This window comes from Erpetoichthys calabaricus, chromosome 10, assembly GCF_900747795.2.
Source record: "Erpetoichthys calabaricus chromosome 10, fErpCal1.3, whole genome shotgun sequence".
Classification (NCBI taxonomy): Eukaryota; Metazoa; Chordata; class Cladistia; order Polypteriformes; family Polypteridae; genus Erpetoichthys; species Erpetoichthys calabaricus.
This window is the reverse complement of record NC_041403.2, coordinates 77,667,218-77,685,555: the sequence shown is the minus strand read 5'-3', so window position 1 is coordinate 77,685,555 and position 18,338 is coordinate 77,667,218. Positions and strand designations below refer to the sequence as shown.

Sequence of the window (18,338 nt, the reverse complement as noted above, 5' to 3'; positions counted from 1 at the left end):
TAATGTTGTTAATATTTTGACAAGATAATTCCTGCCATGGTCACAATCTTTATGAATGAGGTTTGATCGCAGTGAGACACATTTTGCATGGCTGTACCCACTGGTACACTGGCACACCTTCCAAGAATGACTCATGAAACACTCTATGCAAAATACATAGGTTTTGTATGTTTTCCAACAGGTTGTTGGAGAGCAAAACTGCATGCACTGCCCATCTTTGATTTGTGTGTGGTTGTACTTCTATGAAAATACATAGGGCAGTATCGTTTGTAAGTGTGTAGTATTAAAACATGCATAGTCCAAAGACGGAACACCGGGAGCATTTAATTGGAAATTGCTTCTTATTTTGAATTATATCATAACTTTTTATTATTATTATTTATTATAAGGCAACTTACAACATTTGAGAGGTAGAAATTGTTAAATTCCTTTTGTTTTTCTCGTTGGAGCACAGGCAGGTGAAGTGACTTGCTCATGGTCACACAGTGTCAATAACATGATTTGAGCCCATGACCACTGGGTTTGAAGTTACCACTATGCCACACTGCCTTCCGTAACCTCTATGATGTCTATAATGCAAAATATGCTTGTATAAATATATTGTATATTTTGCAACATAATAATTTGTTTTCTTTATTAACACAGTCTAAATTGTTCCCTGTAAAAATATACAGTATTTCAAAGATATGGAAAATGGATTGATAGGTATATGAATGAAATATTCACCATTATGACATTTTTTTTTTTACTATCAGCCAATAACAAAAATTATCTTAACATTTAATATTGTGTCAATATAAGCATTAAATACAAAACTAGTACTGCATCAGCTTGTAAAGCTACTAGAATCAAAAGACCATTAACTTAACTTTTTGATCTTTGAAATGTGTGTCTTGCAGTGGTTATCACACCACTGTTGCACAGTTCCAGAAACCTGGGTTTAAATTCCAGTCTGATTCATCATCATTCTTCCACCACCAAGAACTTATTGGGCGTTTTAATTTGGTCTTGTGTTATTGTGTGAATGTGTGGTTTACTATAAGTATCTTTACTGGCAAAGAAGTACTGAGGTGCTTTATTAGGCAGTGTCTCTGTGTGAATGTTAGCCACGAGTTGTGCTTTCACCTCAACTGTGTTAGTAGTAAGCACAAGCTTCATCTAATACAGTTCTATGTTTTTTTTACATATGAAATTAAGGTATTCTCTCAAAACAACATGGTCTGTTTAAAGAAATAAAACATTAGATTTTTGTTTAGTTTTATGAAGCACATGCAGTGTTTTTCCAATTGCTAAATACATTATAGCCAGAGGAGCTTGGTCTTGTCATTAGTTTGAAGCAAGTACTAAATAGATTAAGAGCTGTAAAATATCTGCAGAAATTTTTGAAACAGTTAACATTTACAAAAATGAAATCCAAGTATTTAAATTTTTTAAACTAAAGTCATATCATGTTATCTTGAAAACATAATTTGTCTCTGTGTATGTGCTTAGTTGTTTTTTTCAAAATTATAAGTAAGTAAAACAATGATTGATTCACTAATGAATTTTCTAGTATGTTTTTTGCAAAAGACAAAAATATTTTAGCTAATAAATAATAAATTATCTGTAATGTGCTTATGTTCATCTTTTTTTTAGCTCCTCAGTTCCATATTACGTTACAGGTGGCAGCTCATATTTCATGAATATTTCTCAATTCTTCAGACATACTTTGTCAAAAGTATGCTGTATAAGAGATTGGGAAAACTAAAATTCCCCTTAAGTTTACTATATCAGAAAGTAAAAGTACTGTAAGAAAGTTCTGTTTCCTTTAATCTATGCTAGATACTTACAAATTTCAATACCTGCCAGTTCTTAATATGTTAAAAAAACAAAATGTTTTAGTTTGTAGTGACATTAATGTTGTAGATTGCCAATACCCAATTTAGGTATTTTGGTGTTTTAGTGAGGATGTGTTCTTGGTGTCTTGCATGGACGTTGCTACAGGCATGGCCTACCCGGAAGAACTTCCAGAGCTTGGAGGGTATAGGTGGGTTATATTTTTCAAATTATTGGAGATACGGGAGTCTATTCTGTCTGTTAAATATTGTTATCTGCATCAGAAAAAGTTGACAGTAATAAAGAATGAGATCAGTTGCTGCTATATATGCATATTGAAACATACAGTACATGCACCGTGTGCTTATGCATGCATTTTTATAATGTTTGTTACAGATCTTACATTATTTGGATACTTAGTAGTAAACAAAGTCAGAAATATGCCAACATAGCAACAAAAAAAGGAAAAAAAGAAAGACATTTTATGAGTTTAACTGTGTGCCAGTGGTATTTCCTTTCTTGGTTCCCACATTTTGGACCACATATAATAGCTGATCTTCTTCAGTTTTCACATTCCCACAGCTTCTTGGGAATTCTTCTGATTTTCACACACTGTCATCTTTATAATGTGCTTACTATATTTGCTGTAATTCTACAGTAGTTTTTCATTTGTGGTCATTCCTGCAGGGAAACCAAAGGTTGCATGTTAATATGTCTGGCATCCCATGGTGTTTTTCTTCATAAATTAATTTCTGTAACCATTGTCATTATTGATTTAGATCATGCCCGATGTGAGCTCCTATCCATTTGAGCTGACGTAGACTCAGATTTACATGAAGTCCTGACTTGAGTGAATAATAGTAATAATTAAAAATAATAATACATTTTGTTTATATAGTACCTTTCCCAATCTGAAGGTGCTTATTTAAATCACAAGAAGTGTGCTTAGAAAATGGAATTAATGTATTTTATCTTTTAAATTACTTATAATTTCAGAAGACAAAATATCTGAAAGTTCAGTCTGGAATTTAAATCATGCCACCATGCTTGGTTTTCGATCACTACCGTTTTTCTGTTTGGCTGTGAGTTGCCTATAACAATGTTTATTGAAATGCTTAGAAACTCTGCCAACTATTTTTTGCTGTATGTGCATGTAGACTGAGGTAGAGACCTATATCCCTGTGGGACCTGACATAATTATTTACAGCTTTAAATCTGTTTTTAATCTAGTAAGGAGGCACAGATCATTGAGGAAAATAAGAACATAAAAAGTTTGACATGCAAGGTGAGACCATTCTGTCCATCAAGCCTATTTTGTTAACTAATAGCTAAAATATCCTAATATCTTAACCAGATACTTTTTAAATGCTGTCAAGATTTCTTCAGCAACTATGTAACACAGTAGTTTGTTTCAAATTCAAACTCTTTATTTTAATAAGTACTTCTTGATTTCAGTCTTAAATGTACTCTTAGAAGACTTGGCTGTCCTAATGGACAAGAACAGTACACAGAAACAGTTAATGCAACTAAAGAGATTGACTTGTTGGTACATTAAGTAAAAGTTTTGAAAGGTTATACTTAAGGTGTGTTGCAAACTTACGGGTTATGAGACTAGATGTTTATCTTGATCAATATTGTATTTTAGTTTATTTTCATATGTAGGAAATCATTGTAGTTTTGTTGTCACTATAAACAGGTAAATCTGGGAATTAGATGTTGCTTAGGGCCTATGATATAAAATGTGTGGAATCTTTCCAATAGTATGAAACAAAAAACTACAAATACATAAAACATTACAATAATTTAGTTCACTCCTAATTTATATAATATTATATATGGAGTAAACCAGTTTATACAGTGTTATAATTAGAAAATATAAAAGGGTATACTCCATTTAAAAATTTCTATTTTTTATGTTACTTACCCAATATACTTTGTAGTGGTTGCTGAGCACAATTTTTAATCTGATTTTTTTTCATGAAGAAATTTTATATTTTAAATATTCAAACTCAACAGAACCCTGTGCTAACCAGTTCTGGACAATGACAAACAATTTAAAAAATGTCAATAGAAATAGAAAAAAATTTTCACATAACTCGTGTTGCATAATCCAAATAATATCCATTTGTATGGTAAAAACGTACAAAAAGCTTTCATTTTTTTGCTAAAATAGTAAGTTATTTCCTGAAACTTTTCATTGAATGTCAATAGGAACAATATAATTCCCAGAACACTATGCATTTTAACTGAAGGTCCACCTCTTCCCTCATTCATTAATCTTGTATCCTGTCGTCAAAAATTTGTTGATTTTGGAACTCTTATATGTAAATATTTGGAATTTATTACTCTTCCACTCTCTTTTGATTCGTAGTGTATTTTAAGTAGTGTTTTTAAGGGTGCCTTAATAACAATAAGATGCAAATGACAAAGGAGCCAGCAGTTCTTCATCTGACTTGTTTCCATTTACACCTATGTGGATTCATCATACACGATTTGGTTTAATAAAATGCTTAAGAGCAAAATGTGACAGACTGAAATTGATTCATTTTAGCATTGGAAAGGAAACAAATCTACAATATAAGAACCTAACATTGCAGACTAACAAGTCATAAAATTAATTAAGCTCTGAGACTGGCAAGGATTGGTTTCTAATTAAGCAACTGCAACAAAACGGGCCGCAATGAAAACCTGCAGACACAGTTTAAGGGATCATTCACAGGGTGCATATGCTGATAAAGCAAGTTATATTACCTCTGTGTACATTAACGTAGGCAACAGCATCACAATCATGTAACTTCTCAATGGTCAGATGTTGTCTTTTTTGAAGAGAACCTACAATATGTTGTTGTTGAATAACACAGTAGCTGCTGAAATGTTTATTAATTAACTCTATCAAAACTTGTAATAAATGTAAAGAAATTTATTAGAAAATAACCAGTTTTATTATCAACAGTAGTTCTGTCAAAAATGTTAACTCATGCCTCACATTCAAAGTGTTAAACACAGAGTGTTCTAAAGATCTTTGAGCAACACCATGCATTGTGCATTGTCTGCATAAGTTGCTATAATTTGAAATAAGTCAAGTGTAAAATATGGGACAAATAAAAAGCTGGGATCTCTAAATTAGTGCTAGCTTACATAACTGATTTTTGATATACAGAATATTCAGTTGCGCTTTGAAGCAAATACAAATGCATTGTACTCTGTGCTTACTATAGCAGGATCTAAAAATAGATGTTGGGTGGCCTGATGAAGAAATGTGATGGTGCCACTTGCAAGACATTCTAGCAATGAAAGCACCATGTGGTACTGTTATAATGCAAACAGAAATTCACTGTCCTGTAAATTTGTTTTTTGACACCTTGCTTATAAATGTGTGATACTCTGTCTCTACAACAAACTACCAATCTCAGCTTACTGAATTTCAGGTGCACCGTTTTGTTCTAGAAACATTTTCAACACTCCTTATATCTACTGCTGCCTCTGATGCAGATTATTGCTATACTTCAGTAAGAATGTTGTGAAACTCCTTTTTTTAGCATTTGTGTTTTGAGGCAGTGCTGATTAAAATATTCATGAATGCTATATCTGCTGCTGTTACCTTTTATTTGTGGTTTGTACTACAGTACAGTGTTTTGACCTTAAGATGCTTTGATGTGTTTGTGTCTGTCAAAGAATATTTTCTAAAGAGCCTAAACTCCTATCCAATTTTACTTGAAATGACATATCAAACAATATTGTGGATCAGAGTGAGAACAGCAAAAATTCTGTGCTAAATGAATATAACATATGTATGTGTGACAGAGTAAAGGGCAATAAAAATCCTTTAAAATGTGTAAAGTTTGGAGCAGAATGACCACACTCTCATTAATTTAGAAATGTAGAATTAATTGCCATGCTGAATGCACAACATTCTTTAGACATTTGATTTATTAGACACAACATAAAAAGATTCCTTTAAGAGACACAGAAGGCCAGTTTTTTGTAAAATAGATACATAAATAGGTAAAGCTTTTTATTGTACATTTCACAAAAAATAAACTATAATTTCATAATTGAAATTTTGAAAAAGATATCAATTTGTGTCTCAGACCTGATTAGGTTTAATTTGGTTTTTGGTTATTTCTCTGTACAGTAAAACTAATGAAAATAATTTTTACTGCACACAAGAGAGCAATCTTTGAAGATATGTGAATGTAGTCCACACATGGCTACCATGTGTTGATTCACTAGCAGCTTTTCTCTTTGCTGTCATTTACACATTTGGAATGCTGATTAAATGCACAATTATGTTCTTTGCGTGTGGTTTGTTCCTCTTTTTCATTAGTTAAGGCATGAGGATATGCCTTCTCAAGCTTTGACTCATGATTGTAATGCTCAAAGACGAGGAGTAATATTTTATCTAAAATTAGCATGTTGTTGGTTCAGTGTAAATTCTTGAGAACTGACCTTTTGATTTTTCGTCTTGGCCTTTATAGACATAAAGGACAACAGTCCATTGAGAACGCTGATGTAAAGAATCATTTGGAGTAAAAGCATCTGTAAGCAACTGATAAATTTAGTTAAAGTGAAGAAATATGACTGTACCTTTTAGATTATTTTGCAGTACCTTATGAAATACAACTGATGAAATGTATATGAATTCCTTGCAGAAAGAAATAGATGGTCATAAACTTGACAGTACTCTGACTGACACCTAAGATATCTTTTCTCTTGATTTTGTATTTATATTTTTAACCTGGAAATTGGCAATATTCAAGGTCCATTAATTCTCTGAGTGTTCCATTTATTTCATACAATAAAACATTTCAGCACAAGTAATGGGGATCTGTCCATCCAATCCGTCTTATCTTACTCTGTAATGAGATTAGTTCCTGGGTTTTTCAGACAGTTTACTGGTGAACTTGAGGTGTTGATATTCATTCGTCCTTTAGACTTTATAAAGTTGCACAGATAGCATAAAGTAATTTTGCTATTTTCTTTGTATGTTTCAATACACAGTGCAATTTAACTTCACAGTAAATATAAGTCTATCTTTTTATGCGTTTTGTATTTTGCAGGTTGTACCTAAATGTTCAAATAAATGAAGAAAAAAACTATAGTGGGTAAATAAAGTATATATAAAAGAAGCTGCAAAGAAGAAATTGGCTGTATAAGGCATATAAGACTAATTCCAGCACTAACCATAGGGTTGTATTAGAGCATAAAAGCAACCATTAACAAAGATATCAGGAAAGCTAAAAGGCAGTTAGGGAGGAATAATGCAGAAAAGGTAAAAGGTGACCAAAGAAATTCTTTCAGTATTTTAGCAGTAAAATAATAGTCAAGAAGGTGATGAAGTGTATCAGGAACAATAAAGGAGAATTCCAATGTACAGACAGTGAAATAACGAATGCAAACTTGCATTTTTCTGGAGTTTTCACTTGTTAAGAAGTGGGTTACCTCCCAGCAGAAAGAGTGATTACTAAGGAGGTTCTTGGTGATTTGGAGTTTTTAGAGGAAGAGGCGCAGTTTAGATTAAATACACTGAAATCTGACAAATCACCAGGACCAGATAACATTTATCCTTGAGTGCTTAAGGAGGTTGGTGAGTAAATACTGTATGTAAGCCTTGCCATATATCTTTCTAAAGTCACTGCACATTGGCGAAAATGCCAAAGGATTGGAAAATAGCAAATATTAATCTGATATATAAAAAGATTGATTGGGCAGATCCAAATAACTTTAGGCCAGTAACCTTAAAGTGCATCATGGATACATTAATAGAAGGTATTATTAAGGAAAAGATTGAGCATCAAATATCAACAACAGGAGTTTTAGTGAACATTTAACATGGCTTTTTTGGTTTATTGGTTTTGATTGTTCCTATTAATATTGTTCTGTCCATTTGTTATTGATCTAATTATGTATTTTCTGTTAATGTTATTATTTAGTTTCTAAGTGTGTAAATATGCTCTGTTGTGTTCCTTGTTTTTTGTAAGTAGATCCCCTAAGAGGCAGGGTCACCCTTACCTCACCACTAAGGAACTACCCCCCATCCTTTTGCATGCTCCATGTAGTTCCTTGAATGTTCTTTAATGGAGTTGTGAGTATTAGTATTGTCTTGTTTTCTTGGACTCATTGATTTTTTTTTTTTTTTTTTTTTTAATTCTGTGTTTGGATTTTGATTTTTGGGGTTTTTGGTTTGGGACTTGGTTGCTATAGGTTGCCATTTGAGCAAATCCTTTTTCATATTTTGATTTTTGTTATCTCTTCATTTTATGTATAAATTCTTCTTTTACAAAGAGTCATTTGTTTAGTTTTTTTTGTTTTGTTTTGTTTTTCTTTGCTCAAGCCAAGGTTTGATGATAATCTCCACCCTTATGGGGCATTTTGATTATTATTGGGACATTCCTTATATTTTTGAATCCAAAGCCTCAGTTTTGTGGAGGCCTTACACCTTTGCCATTTGTATATACCGTGAATTAAAATAATTTTGAAATGCAGGAATGAGCTGTACACCAACTGTGATATTTCTAAGTTTAGTTAAAGACACCGAGTTATCACTACAGTTGTCTATATGTTTTAATGTTAAAGCATAGAAACAACTACTAAATGCACACTTATTTTTTTTCATAATATTGTTTAAACTTTGTCATACTTGGTCTACTGTAGTTGGCAGACAGAGGTATTAGTCATTATGCCCCCATACAGTCTATTTAAAATTCATTCATTCATCCATACATTTCCAATCCACTTAATGCTCTTCAGGGTTCTGTGGGATCACATCCCATCCTGTCAGCATTATCTGCAAGGCGTGATACGTCAGTCAACAGGGCCCCTTTCTAGGGTACATATCCAAATTAAATCATATGTGATACAGCTAATCATCTTATAAACAAGGGTACAGGTTTTTGAAGTTTGTGAGAAAATTTGAGTATCTGGTGAAAAACCCTCACACACCTGGGGACTATATGCAGATTTCTCACATATACTGTTCTACCTGGGGTTCAGACCTGTTTCTTATTAAAGGGTATATTTTGAGTTGTGTGCTGCACACCTGAAATAAGAGGCATGATACTACTGTACTGTTAGCAACATTTAATATCAAGGCCATCAAAAACTACAATTGCTGCATTCTATAACGATTTTTGTACATTGTTTTATATTTCTGTTCTATACCCTCCTTATGTTTTTTTTTTTACTTTTTTCTTTCACACACCAAGGATATAAAATGACTTTTTAAATCATTCTAAATGTAGAAGGTAGTTATTGGTACTGCATCATAGCTCCAGTTCCATATCTTCTCATTTTCCTTGTGAGAGTTGCACATTCTTTAAAGTTCAAGTTTGTTATATGTACAGAATGAAAGTGTGTGTGTGTATATATACTATATATAGTAACCAATAGGGGCATATCCAAACCCCAGACACAAATGAAGCACCACAGTCATGGGTTTAAATAAAGTATTTTTATTTGCAAAAGTACCCCAGCAGGTTTTTTCTCACTCTGGCCTGCACAACACAATACACATAGATCAATATAATATGCTTCCTTTTTACTCTCCTTCCACTCTTATCCTATCAGGAAAGTGTTATCCTCTTCTTCCCAACTCCAATTCATTGACTAAGGTGAGAAGACCGTTTTTATGTTGTACCTGGGGGTACTTCCGGTGACACAGCATTGTGGAAGCCCTACTGAGTCAAGTGGAAGCCCAGGACCACAGTCCAATGCCATCTCTTATATTTATTTGGAACTGGCCATTTTGGCTGTATGTCAAATTGTCTGTATGTTGGTCACAAAGTGTATAGTTAATTGCATTTGTGGGTCTGATGTGAGTCAGCGATTTCATAAATGCCAGTATGGAGTAACAGGTACTTGGACATGAACATAGCATATGCAGGCTTAAAAAGAAGAATTTCCAAATAATAAAGAATACTTTAATAATAACACTGTTTGAACCCAACCTTACTAATCCACCCCTGTTACACCCATCTACTATCTACCACCCTACCCCTTTCTTATTTTCTATATGTTGTCTTTAATTCCTTTATATCTAGGTGTCATAAGCTCAGGAAGAAAAGACTATTTTAAGGTACACGATTCTGTCTGTCTGTCTGTATGTGTCTCTCTCTCTCAGGTTATTTCTTTGATGAAAAATGAAGAAGGTTAAAGACACAATATTTCAGCTATTTAGCCTTTATCTAGTATATAATGTGTGCATGTAAAATATACACTATATAGTGTAAATATATAAATGTTTACAATTATATATACTGTATATTTATGATGTATACACACAAGAACATTGTTATTATTATGACCTATGGAGAGAAACTGTCCATGCATCGATTGATGCAAGTGCAAATGATCCGGAACCATTTTTTAAAAAGAAATGATATGAAAAAATGACTGTACGGGATGGCTGAGGTCTTAATAATACTGTTTGCATTTCTAAGGCCTCATGTTTTTATACTGTATATATCTTGAACAGAATGAAGGTTGATGCTGATAATATTCTGTATTGCCATCCTTCTTTCCATGTTCATGTGGATTTTCTTTGGATACTTTGTCCTAATTCCACAGACTTACATGCTAAGTAAACTGAAAACATGAAAATTGCCTTATTTGAGTGATTTGTAATGGAGTGCATAAGTGATAAGCATGCCCAAAGTTTGACTGGCAGACCATCCGGTAGCTTCTAGTCTAATGTCATGTGTGGCCAGGATATGTTCTGGCTCCTTACAACTCCATTCTTGAAAGAAGCCCTTTCAGAGAATTGAGAGATGCATTTTGAATTTATTTGTAGTTGAGCAAAATTGATTGTGATTTTCAGACACATATACTTCGCTTTATAAGGCAAATTTCAGGCTATTCTCCGTCAGTAATATGTAATGTAGTGTGAAAGGTGCTATATAGTGCCCGGCCCAGCACAGACTGAGGCAGAGGCACGTACTTAAATAAAACACTTTTTTATTTGTCTTCAGCCGTGGGGCATGCCTTCCCCATGTCCCACCGGCCCAACACAGTCCCAGAAACACTCACAATCTCTACAACAATCCTTCTAGCACCACCACTCCTCCTCAGGCTTAGTCCTCCTCTTCCCGACTCTGGCTCTCCTGAGTGGTGGTGGCTGGCCCTTTTTATATCCCACCCGGAAGCGTTCCAGGTACTTGACCACCTGGTCCTAATTGCACTTCCGGTTGGGGCTGAAGATACAACCAGCCAGGCTGCTGACTCCATGCAGCTCCCCCTAGCGGCCATCCGAGCCCCCAACCAGGCTGTGGAGGACTCCATCTCCCATGGAGCCATGCGCCGGGTTGGGGAATCATCGTCTGCCAGGGAGGCTGCCACCAAGTGTCCCCGGGGGAGGTATTGAACTGTCCATGGCTGCTCCCCCGGAACAGATGCAGCAGGGGCGTCCCTGCTGGGCATGGGACCCGGCTGTTCATTACAGTAGACTAAACAAAAGTATGTTTTCTTTTTATGGATTTAAGTTCTGTGAAGATATGGAAACTCATGCTAATAGTGGACTTTGCCAGTTCAGAGTTGTAGTTAATGTAGTGGTGTGGCTCTGCTCAGACAGCAAATGAGTATGAATCATGCTATTTATAACAATTGTCTGTTTTTATTGTAGTGCCAGCCATATTATTAACTAGATGTTATGATTTCTAGTTGGAAAAAAATTTGAAATTGATTGATACAGAGAACAATGGAACATTTAATCTCTTTTCACTTTACATTGTGATCCATCTTGCTTCTCAGTATGAAGGTGAAGGTCTTCTCCTGCATCCTATCTAGAAGGATGACAGATTTCCTCCTTAAGAATGGGTACATTGGTTGAAACTACTCTAGATCGATACCATGTACTCAGTACGATCAAGGACATCATCCAGAATTACTATAGGAGCTTCAGGATTAGAGTCACAGCTGGGAACTTAACATTTGACTGGCACCGGCTTGAGAAATAGATAATAACTGGGTGTATCATCTCAGTTATTCTCTTTTGCCATGAACATGGTGGTCAAGGCAGCTGAGGCTGAGTGCAGTCCATCTTGCTTCTCAGTGTGGAGGCCCTCTTTCCAAGTCTGACACTGAGCACCCTATCAGAGTATTCATGGATGTCTTGACTGTCACCACTACAACAGTGTCTGGTGGCAGTTGGATCCTTCGGAAAAGCTCCTCTCCTGGGCAAAAATGAGCTTTAAACCAGCAAAATCCAGGGCCAGGTACTGAAGAGCAAAAAAGTGGTGGACAAGTTTTGCTTTTTTGTGGATGGGATTGCAATACCATCCATTACAGAGAAATCAGTCACAAATCTAGGCAGGATCTTTTACTTTAGCCTTAGGGATTCAATGGCTATCCAAGCAATGATCAAGAAGCTTGAGACTTGGCTTACCTGGCAGGTTCAAGGCTTGGTTATACTAACATGGCATCTTGCCCCGTATCCTGTGGCCTCTGCTGGTGTGCAAGGTGACTATGTCAAATGTGGACAGCCTGGAGAGGAAGATCAGTTGTCACCTCCATAGATGGCTGGGTCTGCCACGCAGCTTAAGCAGTGCAGCACTTTATGGGAGGAGCAGTAAGTGCCAGCTCCCGATAAGCAGCCTTGAAGAAGAGTTTGAAGGGTCTCATGCAAGAGAGGCACTGCTCTATCGGGACTCCAGGGACTCTTATAGAGTACAAATAGGTAGGAAGTGGAGAGCCCAGGATAGTCTGGAGCTAGTAGAGTCTCGGCTGAAATACAAGGCTCTGGTGGGTGTTTTGACAACAGCGCAGTCGTGTTTGGGAGCAATCTCACAAACTCGGTACGACATGGCCCATGGCAAGGACAGATTCCATCTAGTCCTACAGGAAGTGCATGCAGGTGTGGAGGAGGACTGAACCAACAGGATAGTGAGGATGTGGCAGCAGGGAGCATGGACAAGGTGGGGACGAGTGCCGGGGAGGAAATTATCTTGGGGTGACATCTGCCAAGCAGAACCACAGCGTATCAAGTTCATGGTTCAAACCTTTTATGATGTCCTGTCCTGCCCAGCTAATCTACATAACTGGGGCATGACTGAGTTTCCAGTATATCCTCTCTGCACTGGAAAGGCTTACTGGAGCTCATCCTCAGTAGCTGCAAAGTAGCCCTCGGTTAGGGCCACTACCGCTGTCGACACAAGCAGTTGCTCAACTCGGTGGCAGAGGCCATCATTCACAGCCAGAGGGACATCACCTTTGTCAGGGGCAGGAGAGCAGCCTCAGCCACGGCTTTCTGTAACAGCCAGCCTGCTCACTTCAGTGTTGGACTGGTTGTAGACTTGGGCAGACATCTCAAGTTCCCGGACCATGTTACAACCACTTCTTTAATGTCAGACATGGTATTAACATCTGCCTCTTAAAGGCATTTGCTTATAGTGGAGTTGACAGTCCCTAGGGAGGACCATATTGAAGAGGCTAACAAACGAAAGCGGGCCAAGTACCATGAGCTGGTGGAGCAGTACCGAAGGAGTGGTTGGAATACTTGTTGTGAGCCCTTTGAGGTGAGTTGTTGTAGAGGCTTTGCTAGTCGCTCTTTATGCATGACAGGAGCTGCAAAAAGGAGAGCCATTAAGTCCACCATAGAGGCTGCAGAGAGGGCCTCCAGGTGGCTTTGCATCAGGATGTTTGAATCGTGGTCTATTGCTACTGGGACACAAAACATGGCCTGAGCAACCCTGGATGGGTGTCCTGAGCGAGGGTGTCTGACGTTCTGAGACCCAAAATACCCGATGACCTCAGGAAACATCACTGATGATGTGTCCCAGCACATCCCTGGATGTTTCTTTAAAGTAGGTTACCTATTATGACTTTATAGATTGGATTTTATCATTAACAAAGTGAAATTCTACCTTGGTGAAAAGTCGTGGTTCTTGGTTAAATATGTCCTATTCTATGCCTTGTTTCCCTGGTAAACCTTACTACAGATGTGCGATGCAGTGAACCTCTTCTTTTTATGTAGCAGCAGTCATTGAACAGGTGTCACATGTACCAGTGGCAGAGTGTGGTCTAGTGTTTATGTTATCATTTGGGCAGGAGTACTGTTCAAGAGTCTGTTTGTATTTGAATGAGATAAACATGTGGTCATAGCAAAGAGGTCACAGAATGAGAAACTCCCAAATACTTGTTAAAGCTTGTTGAGCTTTAGTTGTTGGGCTGTTAAAGGCCAACTTTAGTGCCTGTTTTTTAAAAACAAAAAAAGCAAAAGGTCATTTTACTGGAGACCTTTCCTTTTACCAAGGCATTGGAATCATGAGATGTTTGATAAGGGTTGATTGATCTTTTAAACAATGATAAACATTTAAAAAGGAGTGTGGTGAAGGTGACTGGTCACAGTGAATACTCAATTTTTACCACCTGTAGGATTTGAGAATGAAGTTGAACCAAAGGTTTAATCTTTTTTGCCAGAGTGCAGTGTATCTTTCATTAAGGACATGTAATGTAAAGTTTTATGACTTATTTTTAGTTTCCAGCCCAGCACATAATACATTATGTTAATGAACTATTTTATATCAACCTGAGCAAAGTTTTTTTCTGGTATTTTATTTTTGTTGTTATTCAATAAAGAATTTTTTAGGAAACCACTGTGGTGTTGTAATTAGCACTGCTTCACAGAGTTCTGTTCTTAATTTGTTTACTTCATAATTGCAAATTTTCCACCTGTCTGTGTAGCATTTCTGTACATACTCCCAGTTTTTTTCAGCATACTAAAACTGTGTGGGTTCAGTAGAAGCCATAATTTAGCCTTTGAATTTACTCTATGTTGTGTGTTCAAGATTCTCAGTTTGTACGCAGAGCTGACAAAACTGGTTCAGGTCTCTTGTAAAAACCTCTGCTGGAAAAAGCAAGTTTGGAAAATCAGTACCAGAGTTCTTACAGAAAGTTCTAATTCCTTATTTTCTCCATTGAAAAAATCGTAGTAGCATTAAATACCTTTTCTTTGTGGTCAGATCACTTGCATTAGAAGCATGCATATTAGAAATGTAAATGTAATGACTCTATATCAAACTTGTAGAGCAATTCTTAACAGTCTTCTGTACAATAAATGAGCATGTTGCGCATCCAAGAAAAATTAATATCTACCATTAACTGGGACTTGTTACTTGGGTACAGCAAATACATCAAAATAAACTGAATAGGCAGTCTCTCTGGACCTGTAATAAAGATAGTTTCAGGTGTAATTTGTTTTTTCCTTATTTTTTTATCTGTATTTTTATATTGTAATATGATAGCCCATTGTCCTCAAGTAAAATGGAAAGCACTTATGCACTTGTTTATATGTTTATTGTTTTGCAGGTTCTCCAAACCAGCTGTAATGTTTCTTGATAGAAACTTTAGACGTCTGGGAAAAATAAGTAATTTTGTTCCTCCTTTTGGTATTAAAACACAGGGTAAGTTTTAAATGACTTTCCTTGTCATTGTAGTTCTTGTATTTCTGCTTTAGCTAATTGTTTTTTAATGTAGCTCTAAATTTTTTGTTAACATTTTTTTTCCCTTAATGTTAATACTTCGCACAAGATACCAAACCCCCTACAAGAATGAATTTGATAAATAATAGATCATCTTTGCTTTACATGTGCTGTAGCCTATCCAATGAGCACACAAAATTTCACAAACAAAAGTGGTAAATTACAATGTGTTTTGCTAAGTGTACATGAAGGGAATTGATTTCTTTATTATTGTGATTTGCCCCTCAAAATGTTCAGTAGTGGCCTTTAAATTCTGCTGGAATTTCCTGACACACCTGATGTAAGAAGCATTGCATATTTTATTTTTGATTGGGTAATGGTTTTATATACATAGTGATTACCTATTGAAGACAAACATTAAAGAAACATGTTAATGCAATATTTAATTTAATAACTGACAAACTGACCCTTCAGGAAATATGTTTGTTTTGCTTCGGAATCATCACATATAGTATGAAATTTTACCATTTGTCACATCTGTTTTTTCTTCTTTACCAACAATAAACTTCCCCCTAATTGCTTTCATGTACTTCATGTTATTTCTATATTAGTAAGCATACTGTACCTTGCAGTGATTTCCTTCACATTTAATTAAAAACCGCATCACTGTGAGTTATGCCCAAAGTTCAGTTTTTTTGCCTATAAATGTCAGTAAAATTTCAAAGGCAGTTTATAATAGTGCAATATCCTTTGGTCTAATCTAAAACAGTGAGATGCAGCTCTTATTTTTTGAAACAAGGCCCCTTAGATCAGGGGTCCCCAACCACCGGTCTGCGACCCACTACCGGGCCGCAGCCGTCTGACAGCCGGGCCGCGAGAGAACTGCTGGCAATGGAGACTCACTCAGACTTTTCAGAACGCTTGGCGGGCGGGGCTTTGCAGCGGTGCAGAGAGAGGAGAGAGTATTACAGCAAAGTATTGTTATGGTCCCGACAGTTTCCCCATATGACACGAGTCTATAGAAATCTCGTTACTACGAAGTACATTCAGCAGATGCTTTCATTACAACGAAGTGACCTTGAAATGCTTGAATGAATCATCCACAGAGCAGTTAGATCTGTGGTCGCAGCTCAGTTGTACACATTTGCACAACGATCCCCAATCAGAAACATTGTAAAAAAAAAAAAAAAAAAAATTCTTTCTTCGAACTTTCCTCGTACTGTTTTTTTTTTTGGATGTTTTTGTTTTCTGTGGTTTTCAGTGATACCTTTTGCTTATTGCTTGTCAACATTTGAAAAACATCCATTGGAATTTAACTCATTGTCACCCTCCTACAGAAACGGCAGACACGAAAAAAACGATAACAGTGTTAATGTTTGCGATGTGCAATCTGTTGGAATGGCAAATGCAAAGCATATGTCTTTGTTATACGAAAAAAGAAGAAAAATCTCGGGTTGCAAATGTATGCGAACTGCATAATAACTTAATAATAACAGAAATGTTATGTAAATTGTGTATAAAACTGACAACCTCCAAAACCCCCACCCCCAGCCCCCCCCCCCCCCCCCCAACCGGCCCGTGGAAAAATTTGCATCTAATAAAGTGGTCCTCGCTGTCAAAAAGGTTGGGGACCACTGCCTTAGATAATGCTCTGGAAAGCTTAGGACCTTCTGCATTAGCTCTTAAATCATTGTATTTCCACTCTAAATAGCTGGAAGAACAGTCTGGGATGACTTGCTTGATCATTGATTCTGTCAACACTTCTCTTATTGTTGTGTTCTGCAACCCTGGTTTTTCTTCTTTAATTTACTCTACTGCAGTCAGCATAGTTGTTTTTAAAATATTGTATTCCCATGTAATTTTGTGAACTGGTAGCACTTTGTCTACGAATAGTGTTCAACTCAAAGGAAAATATTTTAAGACATTGATTTATTGTAATGTGTGATTCTTTGCAATTTTTGTGTTCTAAGAATGTTATTTAAAATGTAAGCAGTTATTCCTGTTTTCAGTTATTAACAGTTCACACATTTCCACATCAAAAATGAATTTTGCTTGTCATGAATTCCTTATTATTTGCTTATTATATTTTTAATTGGATTTGTTATTTGTTTAATAATAAGGCAGGAATTTATTATTGTGCAAATAAAAAATGTGTGTGTGTGTGTGTGTGTGTATGTATGTATATATATATATATATATACATATCAAGTCAAGTCAAGTTGGGGAGCATGCACTGGTACAGTGCATTGCCGCACCCACTACACATCGAAACAGCTCAGGATCCCGGTTGGCAACCCCCCAGGCAGACACGCGGTCCAGTTCTACCCTCCGGAAATGACCCACTATCTGCAGCAGCCATGTGTTATGTGGGCGACCCCTTGGCCTGGTCCAGCCACTTGGGTCCCCAACAATGAGGATCTTATGAGCCGGATCACCCTCAGGGAAACATGCCACATGGCCGTAGTGCCGTAACTGATGCTCCCTCACAATGCAGGTAATGTGCCTCATTTGGGACTCCATGAGCAGCCGCTAATTCGAGACAAAGTCAAACCAATGGTACTGAAGGATTTTCTGGAGAGACACAATACCAAAGGAGTCCAGTCTTCGTCTCAGGTCACTGGATAGCGTCCATGTTTCACAACCATATAGTAAGACAGGAAGCACCAGGACCCTAAAGACTTGGACCTTCGTCCTTTTGCATAGATATCGGGAGCGCCACACACCCCTTTCCAGCGACCTCATGACCCCCCATGATCTCCCAATCCGTCTACTGACTTCACAGGAAGAATCACCAGAGACATGAATATCACTGCCAAGGTAAGTAAACCTCTCAACAAGGACAACACTCTCTCCACAAATAGACACACTGCTGATGGCTGTGCCCAAGAGGTCATTAAAGGCCTGGATCTTGGTTTTTATCCAGGACACTCGCAATCCCAGACATTCAGACTCCTCACTCAGTCTCTCGAGCGCACCGATCAGACTCTCCATTGACTCAGTGAATATCACAGCATCGTCAGCAAAGTCAAGATCCGTGAATCTTTCTTCACCAACAGATGCCCCACAGCCGCTGGACTCCACGACCTTGCCCAACACCCAGTCCATACAAGC

At 36.8% G+C, this 18,338-nt stretch overlaps 1 protein-coding gene across 1 annotated transcript in view; it reads left to right on the top strand.

Annotated features, from left to right (window-relative positions):
* The window catches only part of st3gal3a (ST3 beta-galactoside alpha-2,3-sialyltransferase 3a), a 249,979-nt gene that overhangs the window by 142,082 nt on the left and 89,559 nt on the right, over positions 1-18,338 (top strand). The window contains 1 exon segment of the mRNA XM_051933244.1: positions 15,115-15,209. Within this exon segment, the coding sequence (XP_051789204.1) occupies positions 15,115-15,209 (95 nt within the window).